Source organism: Thalassophryne amazonica, chromosome 5, assembly GCF_902500255.1.
Source record: "Thalassophryne amazonica chromosome 5, fThaAma1.1, whole genome shotgun sequence".
NCBI classification, from domain to species: Eukaryota; Metazoa; Chordata; class Actinopteri; order Batrachoidiformes; family Batrachoididae; genus Thalassophryne; species Thalassophryne amazonica.
In genome coordinates, this window is record NC_047107.1 from 101,163,906 (window position 1) to 101,178,210 (window position 14,305).

Consider the following 14,305-nt stretch of genomic DNA (forward strand, 5'->3'; position numbering starts at 1 on the left):
ATTTGAGGGAGCGTGCAATTGGCATGCTGACAGCAGGAATGTCAACCAGAGCTGTTGCTTGTGTATTGAATGTTCATTTCTCTACCATAAGCCGTCTCCAAAGGCGTTTCAGAGAATTTGGCAGTACATCCAACCAGCCTCACAACCGCAGACCACGTGTAACCACACCAGCCCAGGACCTCCACATCCAGCATGTTCACCTCCAAGATCGTCTGAGACCAGCCACTCGGACAGCTGCTGGAACAATCAGTTTGCATAACCAAAGAATTTCTACACAAACTGTCAGAAACTGTCTCAGGGAAGCTCATCTGCATGCTCGTCGTCCTCATCGGGGTCTCGACCTGACTCCAGTTCGTCGTCGTAACCGACTTGAGTGGGCAAATGCTCACATTCGCTGGCATTTGGCACGTTGGAGAGGTGTTCTCTTCACGGATGATGCGAAGGAGATGTGTTGCACTCCATGAGGCAAATGGTGGTCACAGCAGATACTGACTGGTACCCCCCCCCCAATAAAACAAAACTGCACCTTTCAGAGTGGCCTTTTATTGTGGGCAGTCTAAGGCACACCTGTGCACTAATCATGGTGTCTAATCAGCATCTTGATATGGCACACCTGTAAGGTGGGATGGATTATCTCAGCAAAGGAGAAGTGCTCACTATCACAGATTTAGACTGGTTTGTGAACAATATTTGAGGGAAATGGTGATATTGTGTATATTGTGTATGTATATTGTGATCTTTGAGTTCATCTCATACAAAATGGGAGCAAAACCAAAAGTGTTGCGTTTATATTTTTGTTGAGTATATATGAAAAATATTTAATCATCGCTCTCTTATGTTGATCAGAATTGTGCTTAAAGGTTTTGGTTTGACCTCCGAACAATTTTCTGATTTCATAGTGGGCGCATGTATTCTTCATTTTTGGAATGTCTGGTTTAATATAATTTTCTTCAAATAGTTTGAGTTGAACTGTGACAAGCAACTCAGAAGATCTGAGCCGGACCCAGAAATGTTTGTTTCTAAGAGTGCAAAAGTTGGAGAACCACCCCAATATGAATTAACTTTACTGAAACAGAAAATATGCTTTTGCTAAAATATGAAATCTTAAAAAAAAAAGAAAAAAAAGAAAGAAAAAAAAGAATTCAGTATCACTTAAATACTTCTGTTTCTCACTTTTGGGTGGAATTTATCAGCCTTTTATGGTCAAAAGGTTTAATATCCAGATGACATTCTTCATGTGAAGCCTCCAGCTTTTTATTTTTAATATTTCAGACCAGTATCATTTTGTGTGTGTGTGTTTTGTGCCTCACAAAAGGACAGTATCACAAACAATATTTTTTTTTTATACCAACAGCAAACATTGAGGTTTTCTTTTTGGTAAACAAGATGAATCAAGACTTTGACCTGATCAGGACTAAATCTGGTGGAAGGATTGAGAGTTAGTGAAGGACAAAGTGAGTTGGACAAAATTTGATAAAAAGTCAACGTCACAGGCCAAGGCCAAATATTTGGTCCAGTGCTTTTATGCAGTGAAAACATCTGTTTCGAGGAATTTAAAGATACACCCTATTGAACTTTAATATGAAATCACAACACCTTTCCAATAACCTTTGGCCTTGGGTGACTTCAAATGACGTGAAGTATTACCATACAGCAGCACTGTACTGCAATCATATGGTTGGCTTGTTCAAAAAAGAATTTAACACCAACAAAGGAATTGTTAATGGTGACTACAGCACTCAGTACTGCAATAGACTGGCAGCCTGTCCAGGGTGTACAACCACTTCCAAACAAAGACTGACTGACTGACCATTGTGATAGGTTTCCCCTTGACCCTCAACTGGAATAAGTGGAAGGATGGATGGCTGGATGGTTGGAGGGATGCATGGATGGAGTAGAGCACAACTGGCTTGATTAGTTTCAAGTTTCACTTTATTTATTATTAAAAAGGAAATTTAGAGTACAACAGGATGTTCATAAAACATGTACAACAGAACACCACCACCACCACATACCCACAACAATTGTACACTCAACAATAAAAACACTCCTTCCCCCAAAAACCAATGGTAAAGCCAATGAACGATACACAACTAAAAACTGTCATCATCAACATGGACAGGAATAAAGAATCCCTGGCACGACTAGCCCTTAGCTTAGGCAGCCTAAAATGGTGGTCAGAAGGGAGCAAATTAAACTCCCCAAAGAGTGGGTGCTCAGGTCTTTCCTCTGACCCGTTTATCATAAATATGTTGTAGCTGTGGTTGTGGTACCTCAACCACCTTAGACGCCACGCAGGGTTGCAAACTTTGGGACTTTGGCTGGAGTGAGAATATGCACGCATGTAGCGTGCACCAAAATTTTTTGATAACCTTAACCCTAATTTTAAAAAAAGTTCTTGTTTACTAATAAAAATAGTAATAGAAGGGAAAATCTGCTTGATTCCTCACTCCATCTTCCTTCCTTTCTCTGAAATATTTCAGCAAGTCATCTACAGGCATGTGAGTGGCAAATAAAGAAAAGTGCTAAAATTGGCTGGGGGTCAAGAGGGCCTTGTTTGGGGGGGGGGGGGGTGTCTGGGGGAACGCCTCCCAGAAGCTGAAGGGTTTTAGCCATGCCAATGCTTCCCAGAAGAAATGTCACGCCAAAATAACAAAAATTTCTCCCATTAATTTTCTGTTTGACTCGATTAGACTAGAGCAGATCGCAGCACATTGTTTCTGGAGAGGAGTTTAAGGCGCACACCCGAAACAGCTGTTAAAATCTGCTGACAAAGTTCTGACTGCAGTTTTCTGTGATCGTTGATTCGATCAACACACACACATGCACCCACACATGCAACCGGCTCGGTCGACTCTGTATGTCCTCAGTGCAGAGAAAAAAAAAAAAAAAATCACGTCAGAAATGAGACCAGCTTTTCTTTCTTTCTTCCTACTGCATTCAGACAGCACAGTGGATTTGTTGTGTGTGTGTATTACAAGAATTAGCAGCGTCAGTTAGCTCAATCAAATTATGTCTTGGGAGAGTCCTTGTCCCCCATGCGCGTGCACGCGCGCACACACAGAACCTGGTAGGCAGTTGTGCGTGCGTGTACTACCAAAAAAAAAGACTGGACATCCTCAGTGCAGCAAAAAAAAAAAATCACGTCAGAAATGAGTCCAGCTTTTCTTTCTCTCTTACTGCTAACAGCCTCTAGACAGCACAGTGGATTTGTTTTGTGTGTGTGCTTGCACATGTTGTGTGTGCACGAGTACGTGTGCGAGCGTGCATGCATGCAGAGTGCAATGGTACCAAATGTATGGAACCAAATTTGCACTCTAAATGGAACCAAGCTGCACTCTAAATGCAACGCAACACAAATGGGATGAATTAATCCATGTCATGTGACATACAAAGCACCAATCAAATGACAAGGATCCACTCAGCTATTATATAATAGCAAATACCCACTAGAATTGGCTCAGAGGAATATATTTGCATATTTAAAGGGAATAGGGTTATTCAACACAATATAGCACAGTGTAATTAGTGTGCCTTAATTGAGAGAGTGGCGACAGGATGAGTAAAAAAAATGGTCATGTGACTCATGGTGCCACCTTGGGTTCAAAATAGCATTCGCTGTTAATCTGTCTGCATGGAAATACAGCTATTTTATTTATTTATTAGCTGAAAATGACAGGTTGCTGTGCATTTGGATGCACAAATAGACACGGCAAGGGCTTAAAGATGTATAGATTCCTTCAGATCTGAACAGAAGAAAAATTTGGGAAAATAAAGTAAGCCATGTGGGATGGAAGCCAACTTCATCGTCAAAGCTTTGAGAGGTAAATTTATTGTTCAGTCCCATGTACAGTAAAACTCACCTAAACCGTCATCGTAGAAACCAGATATTCACAGTCACTGGACAAAAAAAAAGCCCAAAGTTTTTGTTTTCCATTTAATAAACACCATATATAATGGATTTCGTACAACAGATTTTCACTCACATTGGATAAAATGTCCAGTCCAATCACAACATATTTCCATTAAAAACCATGAGCAGTCTGGACATGCACAGTAACAGAGGCACAAATTAAAGTTCAGCGCTCTGACACTTGCTGATTTGAGGAAAGTGGGACCGGAGTCATTTCTCTGATTAAAAGCTTGACTGTTTATTTTTTTCACACTGTGCTCAGACTGGACCCTGAAGCCTGACATGCACCTGTTAAATCAAACACAAAAGGCTATGATTTGACACTTTTCTGCTTGTACTCCGTCGTCTGCCATCATATAATAATAGTATTTGTGGTGGGCATGCTGATTACAAATGATTCAGAAATCTCTGCAGCTTTACAGCACGAAGTCGGTAAAAGAGGAAATTGTACAGCTTACCTATGATTTGGAGGTGATGGTTGTAGAAAGAAAAGCTTGTTGAGGGTCAAATTAGTCTAGAATAAAGCATCATCCAGAGACGGAGAACTTTAAAACTGTCACGCACGTCGTTGCATGACACAGAATTACAGAGCTCCAGCTGTATAAATCAGGCTTTAAATTAATTAAATAAATCATCATAAATGGTAAATTTGTGTAAATTTGATAGCTCAACTATTTTTATATTTATTTTGATAGCACCTGTACCTGGATGTGTTGCTGTATGTGGTTAAATGATTAAAAAAAAAAAAATCTTGAAAACATTGATGGGTCATTGGGTCATTCAACAGTTCAGTGAAGTTGGAGCCAAAATGGCGACATGTTCTGAGGTGACGCCACACTGTGTCATCCAACCCCTCTTTACCCCACTCCCATCTCTTATCTCCCTATTGCATACACCTTAGCAGTTGGTGGTGGTAATGCACCGTGTCGGTTTGAAAATCGCAAAAATACTCGATAGAAGACGACGACGAAGAAGAAGAAGAAGAAGAAGAAGTAACGCATCGCATCGCATTTCATCCTAGCGGATACATCATCTCCTACACAGAAGAAGAAGCCGCCTTTGTTGTTATTTGCCGAGTGTCGAATAAATTTGGTAAAAATGTCTTCAGTCGCGCGTTATAGAGAATTTGTCAATGAGCGACTGCATGCTGCTGCTGAAGAAATATTCGAAGTCTTTAAAAAAGCTGTGTCTGAGTACGAGGAGGAGATAATTCGACAGCGCAGGCTACTGGATATGATTTTGAAGCCTCAGATAAAACTACAGAAAACAGGTGTGTATGTTTGTAAAGCTTATACTTATGGACGCCTTATATTTCTGTATGTATGACTAAAATGTTAGGGTTTAAGGGATTCACTTAACGGCACAAAATCTCTGGCTGAGTCTTCTGAACCGCCATCTTACCACTCCCTCTGGATGCCTGGATCAAAGATAATATACTTATAACCAGGAGGCGACACTCAATAGGAAGCCCCGTAGCAACCATTCATAGAACTCACCCCAGGTTAAGTCACCCCACTCTAGTAGCACAATATTTCAGTTATGATATGTTCATGTAAAGTAAGTCGGCTGCTCCCTTGTTTGCACTCGGGGTCGCCACAGCAAATCCAAGGTGGATCTGCATGTTGAATTGGCACAGGTTTTATGCCAGATGCCCTTCCTGACATTACACCACATTACTCCACATTAATGGAGAAATGTGGCAGGGGTGGGATTTGAACCCGGAGCCTTCTGAAATGAAACCAAGCGCATTAACCACTTGGCCACCACCCCTTATGATATGTTCATGAAATAAATTATTTATACACACCAGTGGCATAATACAAAACTTGAGTAAGAACGGTGTAAGTGAGATAATGCTTTAATGCTGCGTTTACACGTAATGACGGCACATCACGAATGCCGCGAAGTATACATTCTTGGCTGCTGATCACGAATGTGATGATTTGAGGCACAGGCGTCACATGTCCTCAGGAACTACTGCAACCTGTTACCACACGTTACGATTAATGGCATGTGTTGCTGGAGAATTATCAGGAACCATTACGCACAGACAAGAATAATGTCCCGCATTGTTGTGCGCTGTCGCACGTAACAGCACATTGTTAAGTTCTGTCATGTTGTGAATGAGGCAGATTGTCTCCAAACACGCGCACACACCCATTTTCATCCAACCATCAGTTGCTGAACAATTCAGAACGCTCCAGTTTGCTCCTCAAAAGCCACAGCAGAAGAACTTTGTGATTGAGTGCTTAGTTGGGCTCGGTGCCATGGAGTAGTGCAGAGAGGAGGAGGAGACGGAGAGAGCCAGATGTGTGGCTCCACGCGGCTCTCGTCTCGCACGTTTTCCCAAACATCAGGCACATCCAGCAGGTGGAACACCTGCAGGAGTGAGCTGAGGAGCATTGGAACGAGACTTTTAGCTGACTTGGCGTAACTGTCCTTCTTCAGCATACTGCAGCAATGAAACTGAATGCGGTGCAGCAGGGTTTAATTGTGTGCACGTTACAGAAGAACGCTGTCACGCTCCCACTAATCAAGATGGATCAACACGCTCAGGTGCGACCTCCACGACATGAGGCGAAATGAGGGTGGTGTATGACATTTGTGGAAGATTTTTTGACAGCCAAAAACATGCTCCACGAATATCATGCACCAACACGCAAGAAACCTATTCAGATACGTTAAGTCACATTAAGAATGTCACACATGTGCCAAGAATGACGCAGATATGACATTCGTAACTAGGGCTGCAGCTATCGATTATTTTAGTAATCGCGTATTCTATCGATTATTCTGGCGATTAATCGAGTAATCGTATAAAAAGTACTTTTGCGTTTTAAAACGTTAACAGTCCAGGGCTCTCCCTATGTAATGGCACAATGTCACTGCGTCATCATGGAGATTGTCAAATTTAGTTATCCCTTTCTGTTTTCCTGGGTAATTTATTTTTTCACATCTTTACAAGTTTTGGATCTTTCCTGGTGTCAGGAGCTCAGCCAAAGTCGGGCCAAAGTCTTGACATTTTGCTGAAATGGCGATGGGTTGTGGCTTTCTGTTTTTTTGTTTTCCCCAACTTGTAAAATTTAACAGTTTTTATTTATTTATTTATTTATTAAGGTGGTGGACTGGGTCCCTACATGAATTTCTTTTTAACACTCTCTCTGTGATTCAGCCAATGCATTTCATTTTCAGCTGGAGGTTGAACATGCAAGCCTTTCAGTCAGTTTTTTTTATTATTATTATTATTATTATTATTATTATTATTATTTTATTTGAGTTCCCATGTTTGTGAAGCATTGTGTGTTGCCCAAAAACATGAAAATTAAAAAGCAAAACACTCATTGCGAGTCTAAGCAAAACACAGAAGAAAGAGTGGACTTCTTCCAGAGACTGTCTGTGGCCGGGATGGAGCTGTGTGAGGGCAGTGCTGAGCCGCTCACACCGGGCAGAGAGATTCAGCAGCCGCCCGCTGCACGTAGAGCGGCCAGCGGACAAAACTGTTTTTTTTTTTAAAACAAACACACTGCTTTGCTTTAAATGCACAGTAAGCTATTTCACATGATCATCGTGGGCCGTCTTTTCCTAAAAGGCTTTATTTCACTCTTTGTCGCGTTGGAAAGCTGTAGCTTTTGTGCTAATTTGATTAGCGCTTCCTCTAGTCTTCTTCTTTTTGTTTTTCTTGGGACATTACAGTGCCACACACAGGCCTGGCATATGTACTACACCATTAAATGAAGCTTTGAGGCACAGAATTTGCCTCGAACATTTTTTGTAATTGAATTATTCGAGTTACTCGGCAGATCATTTCAGCCCTAGTCCTGATGCACTTTCCTCCCCCCACCAGGCAGCCATTTTGCTGTTTTGACCAGGGTTGCAAGCTTATCCTTGTTCCTACACCACTCCCAGACACGTTTCCTATTGACTAGGAAAATGCGAGCAGAATGCTTCCCCTACTCTTCCCCTTCTTTCGCAATTTTTTGCTTGAATGCGGCAGAGTTTGTAATGTTTGCGTGGAGCCATATTATGTAATTGTGTAGCAGCTACTACATGCAGAAAATTTTTTTTTTTCGAGTCTGAGCTGCTTCTCTTGCATGCAGTATGTAGGTCCATACATACTGTAAGGCTGTACTGTGTACAGCATGCATGCAAGCACACAGACGATAATCAGTACACACCCCCCTTCACGAAAATTACATGCCCCCCAGGGCATTTAATAGAATAAATACTGTAGATTTTTGTTTTCCAGGACCCAGGATGATGCAGTCAAATGTCTTATGTCCATAACCCCAAAATAGTGAGTGTACTGCCAGAGTGGAGTAAAGAAAGTAGTAAAATAAACCAGAAAACATTCATATTTAAGAAGCTGAAATAAGAGAATATGTACGTGTGTATAAATATATACACACAGTAAATTTTGTAGAGTAAAATTGACTCTGCTGGGATAACATTTGGTCCCTGTCCCACAGAGTTAAATATACTCTATCACAGTGCAAAATCAATCAATCAATCAATCAACTTTTTTCTTGTATAGCGCCAAATCACAACAAACAGTTGCCCCAAGGCGCTCCACATTGCAAGGCAAGGCCATACAATAATTATGAAACACAGTCTACGTCTAAAGCAACATAACCAAGGGATGGTCCAGGGTCACCCGATCCAGCCCTAACTATAAGCCTTAGCGAAAAGGAAAGTTTTAAGCCTAATCTTAAAAGTAGAGAGGGTATCTGTCTCCCTGATCTGAATTGGGAGCTGGTTCCACAGGAGAGGAGCCTGAAAGCTGAAGGCTCTGCCTCCCATTCTACTCTTACAAACCCTAGGAACTACAAGTAAGCCCGCAGTCTGAGAGCGAAGCGCTCTAATGGGGTAATATGGTACTATGAGGTCCCTAAGATAAGATGGGACCTGATTATTCAAAACCTTATAAGTAAGAAGAAGAATTTTAAATTCTATTCTAGCATTAACAGGAAGCCAATGAAGGGAGGCCAACACGGGTGAGATATGCTCTCTCCTGCTAGTCCCCGTCAGTACTCTAGCTGCAGCATTCTGAACCAACTGAAGGCTTTTTAGGGAACTTTTAGGACAACCTGATAATAATGAATTACAATAGTCCAGCCTAGAGGAAACAAATGCATGAATTAGTTTTTCAGCATCACTCTGAGACAAGACCTTTCTGATTTTAGAGATATTGCGTAAATGCAAAAAGGCAGTCCTACATATTTGTTTAATATGCGCTTTGAATGACATATCCTGATCAAAAATAACTCCAAGATTTCTCACAGTATTACTAGAGATCAGGGAAATGCCATCCAGAGTAACGATCTGGTTAGACACCATGCTTCTAAGATTTGTGGGGCCAAGTACAATAACTTCAGTTTTATCTGAGTTTAAAAGCAGGAAATTAGAGGTCATCCATGTCTTTATGTCTGTAAGACAATCCTGCAGTTTAGCTAATTGGTGCGTATCCTCTGGCTTCATGGATAGATAAAGCTGGGTATCATCTGCGTAACAATGAAAATTTAAGCAATACCGTCTAATAATACTGCCCAAGGGAAGCATGTATAAAGTCATCAAATCAACTCTTATTGGAGAAGAAACACTTGACTTGACAAGACGATAGAGCTGATTTCACTCTATAATAGAGTGTATTTTACTCTATTTAGACTGAGACCAAATGTTATCCCGGCAGATAGATATATATATATATATATATATATATATATATATATATATATATATATATATATATATATATATATATATATTTATAGGGTGTCCCAAAAAATATACAACATTTAAAACACTCGGTTTGACCCTTAAATGCCACAAACCTAATCACTTATGTTTCTTATTTACTTGCAGAGACCCTGAAGTTTATGTTGATGCCAAGCATCGATGCATTGAAGGAAAACATCTGCCGAGAAATCCGAAACATTCCTCAGGACTCTTTCCCCAAAGTGTTTGCAGGCCGTAATTGGCCAACGCGGGGCCTGCATTGAACATGTTGTCTAAGAGACTGACAAAATGCAGGGCCAATATTGACACTGGTATGAAAAACTTCAACCTTTCAGCGTCCAGCCATAAATTAATTTCCTAGACATATGCTTTGACCATTTTCTTTGCTGATAAAATGTTGCATATTTTTTTTGGGGACATCCAATTTAAAAAATAAAAAAATAATAATAAATAAATAAATAAATAAATAAATAAATTATATATATATATATATATATATATATATATTATATATATATATATATATATATATTTATATATATATATATATATATATATATATATATATATATATATATATATATATATATATATATATATATATATATATATATATATATGAGGTGCCCTTCGGCGCCGTGGGCAGTCCTTAAAGTGATAGTAACACTCCTTAATCTTTCATCAGCCCAAAAAATTTTCACCGAAAACCATCTGAATTTCTCGAATGGTGTCCTCTTGGGTGCGTCTCACAGTTTCTGAAAAAATTTTGATCAAGCAAAGCGCCAGTCTCTGAGCAAGTTCTCAGACAAAAGAATTCCGACGGGAGGGGTGGACCAGTGCTCACTCAAAGCCTGCTCACAGGCGAATGACGCAACCGACAGGCGTGGAAAAACTCACGCATGCGCACGAGGGTTCAAGCTTGGCTGATGTGATTCAAATCCATATAGTTTTTGAAAAAATAAAAAGGTCCTTTACTTTTCTCACAGACCTCGTGTATGTGTATATATATGTATGTGTATATATTTATATATATAAACAGATCTGCTGCAGGGTCTGTAATCAGTGTAGAGAAATTATCATTTTCCTGACAAACACCCCCCAAAAACAATGGCCACTCTGAAGGACTGATAAGCAAAAAGGCTATTGATGTCAATGGATTGAATCATTTCTTAACGATACTTGAAAAGAACTGGTTCCTGATACTCAAACCTAGTTGTTTGGACATAACAAGGGGCGGTATGCATGGCTGAAAAAGAACACAGCATTCCAAGAAAACTGCTTGCTGCGTACAGCAAAATTTGGAGGTGGTTCCACCATGTTGTGTGGCCAGTGCAGGTACTAAGAATCTTGTTAAAGTTGAGGGTCACATGGATTCCAGTCAATATCAGCAGATTCTTGAGAACAATATTGATGAATCAGTGACAAAGTTGAAGTTGTGCCGGGGCTGGATCTTTCAACAACACAACGACCCTAAACACTGCTCAACACCACCTTAATGATTTTGCTGTCTGATGGGAAATTGAACAAAGGATTTTCTGGTGTCTTTGTTCATGTTGTAACCAACAGCACTTTGTTTTTCTTCAGATTTTGTTCAGTCATCTGTGTGCATTGAGGAGGATCTTCATGACCACCAGCAGAGGTTTTCCAGCTTAAACCGAGAAGAATCAGAATCTCCACCGAATGGAGAGGAGCAACATCAGGAGGGTGAGCAACTTCTACTAAGGTGTAACAAATTATGTAATCAACTGAGAACCTGATTGTGAGGAAAATAATCAAACTGAAAGAGTTTCTGACAAATTTATCGGGTATGAAAAATCTGAATCTGGCAGTTGTATCAGGAGAGCCGGAACCAAATGCTGAAAAGGGTTCAAAAGTAATATGATAATTCACACGGGTATTTACAAAATGTTGCATGACATCATAGCTTGCCTATACACAGATACTGTGAGTCTCTTTACTTATTCCCACTGCATTTTGAGGTTCATTACCTCCACCAACTGGGTGTTTTTCATACTGGAGAATCCTTAGGTACTGCTTGAATGACTTTGTATTAAACGAGCAGTTATTATCAAAGACTCAGATGTAGGGTTTGTCATGATAATTACTATATTGACTATATAGCAATTATTATTATTGTTAAATATATAAAGCTGAACACAGTCATTTTTCTGACTTTGATATATCACCCTTGTTACCATGTTATTGGTGACAATGTGTTTGTTATCACCAGCATTTCCGTGAGTCTCGCTGCTCCTGTCAGTCCCATCTCCTGCTTTCTGCAGGAGGCTGGCCGGCCTTCAGGCTGTGTGCGGGGCTCATGCAACAGCAAGGTATCCAATTGAAGTGAAACGACGGCATAATTCCGCCCAGAAACAACAGCAGAATAAATGGAATTGGTTCAAAAAAAGTTGATATTTTATGTGAATGAATGTAAGATTTCACAAATGGGATGTTTGGCAAATAGCGACACTGCAGACGATTTTAAGTCTGTACAGAGTTTTCATGTAACCTCTAGGGGGTGCTGCTTGACCTTTGTCTGAAAGTTGATGGAAAGACAAACTCCTTACAGATATAACCAAACTTTGTGTAATTCCTGACATGTTTCTTAAAAGGGACATTTCACAAACTGTTGTGTGTTCCATGTGGAGTGTTGGTGATTATAAATTCTAGCGTCAGCCATTGGTAGCAATTATTTCAGGTGTTCTTCAAAGCTTGTGTTGGCTGCTCAGCCATGAGTTGCTTTTTTATTTTTTATTTTTTTAAATCTTCATAATATAGCGAGGAACATTTTTTTTCCCCTCTGCTTTTTATTTATTTATTTATTTTTTTAGATTTCCTTCAGTCATCTGTCTGTAAGGAGGGGTATCTTCATGATCATCAGCAAAAGTACTTTAACCAGGAGAGCTGTTCCATGTTGGACCACGATGAACCAGAGTCTCCACAGAATCAGGCATCTCAGCTGGAACACTACAACAACGGGGAGGGAGAGCAGCTTGTACTAAAGCTTGAAAATGACTCCATCAACTTGGACCCTTTTTGTGAGGAAAATAACGAAAGTGAAAACCAGTTTCTAACCCCAGATATGATGATAAAATCTGAGTCTGACAGAGGCATGCCAGGAGCATCAGAACCAAACCACGACCAGCTTCTCTCTCCTGTAGCTGACATCATGGATCACCAATTGGATCACCAATTGGCAAACGGCAAGCCAGTCAGATGCCGCCACTGTGCAGAGGAATTCAGTGATTTCATGAAACTAAGAATTCACAAAAGAACCCACATGGGTGAGGAGCAGCACGCATGGCAGAGGTGTGACGAAGAAGCCTCTGGTAGGACTCGGGGGAGCAGCCTCACGGTCACACAGACTGATGCAAAGCCCTTCAGGTGCAGAGTTTGTGGAAAGGGGTTCAACTGTGATTCCAGTTACGCAGTTCATATGAAAACTCACACAGCTGAGAGGCCACACACCTGCGTCACCTGTGGGAGGAGCTTCTGCCACAGGCGGAATCTGACACGACACAATATAGTCCACAGACGCAAGAAGCCTTACAGCTGCAAATACTGCGAGAAGAAGTTTTGTTACCCCTCAACCTATATAAATCATGTCCTGCTGCACACAGCAGAATTTAGAAATGTCTTGATTTAAAGTGAGTATGAACAGTAAGAGGAGGACCCCAGAGGGCCACGGCGGGGAGCAGAAGATACAAGAGGGGAGCCTTTTGAAGAGACGTTCTGATTCCACAAAGCTGCTGGTGAGCTGTCAGCAGGATGTCTGTTGCAGCAACAGTAGCAGAACGTCATGGTGGTGTGGAATACGGAAGGTTTTTCAAATGTGAAGTAGATCAATTTCTTCTGGGAAAACTAGCTGAAATTTAACCTTTTTTTTTTTTTTAACCACTCCATGAAGTTGTGTGACTGGTGACGCAACAGACACAGTTTATTCAAAAACAAGAAAAGAAAGAAAAAAGAAAAAGGTGAGAGCCACCCCTTAACAGGGATCAATGGTAGGATCCCTCCCCTGAATCAACTCTTCCTTAACCCAAGTCCAGCCAACTCCACAAGACCTCAAACGGCAGTAAAAACATAAAGCATTACCACTAAAGTAAAGATTTGTTCCATTTTTATTACTCACAGCGGCGATGGGCATTTTTAAACTATGGTTCTTTCTGGAGTACAAGTCACTTTTTTTTTTTTTTTTTTTTACTACTTTGGGAGGTCTTGCAACTTATATACAGAAAAATCACACATTGGCTAATAATGACTATGAAGGACTTTCTCGGGAATCAAAGCACTAAACACAATCTCTAATAGTAAATGCCAGTAAAGTACACTGCAAACTAAAGTGTTGATAATATAGGAAAAAGGTGCGACTTGTTACTCTGGAAATTATCCATGTTTGTGTATCCAGAGCATCAATTGAAATCCAGAAAGAGCTGACTATCTTTCTTACTTTTGGCATACTTGCGTATTTTTTCATGAGGAATCAAGTCGTGAAAACAGCAAGGTGATCGGACCAATAGTTTTTGAGAAATCAGTAATTTTTGAAAACAAGCAACCTGCTTATCTTGCACTTTCACAATAAGAGCCTGTGTTTCAAAATAAAAGCCTGTGAGGTTGCTGCAGACCTGACAGAACTGATCAGTCTGTCCATCCTCTAAC

The 14,305-nt window shown here is 40.4% G+C and overlaps 1 protein-coding gene across 2 annotated transcripts; it reads left to right on the forward strand.

Moving 5' to 3' along the window:
* Nucleotides 1–4,903: 4,903 nt before the first annotated feature.
* On the forward strand, nucleotides 4,904–13,645 carry LOC117509849 (zinc finger protein 853-like). 2 transcript variants are annotated; one of them, XM_034169490.1, is made up of 4 exons: nucleotides 4,904–5,183; nucleotides 11,231–11,350; nucleotides 12,478–13,024; nucleotides 13,067–13,639. In XM_034169490.1, the coding sequence occupies exons 1-4, from the start codon at nucleotides 5,012–5,014 to the stop codon at nucleotides 13,290–13,292; spliced, it is 1,065 nt and encodes a 354-aa protein (XP_034025381.1). In that variant the 5' UTR covers nucleotides 4,904–5,011; the 3' UTR covers nucleotides 13,293–13,639. The 2 variants fall into 2 exon arrangements, with proteins under 2 accessions (XP_034025381.1, XP_034025380.1); XM_034169489.1 differs by having other exon boundaries at nucleotides 12,478–13,645.
* Nucleotides 13,646–14,305: the final 660 nt, after the last annotated feature.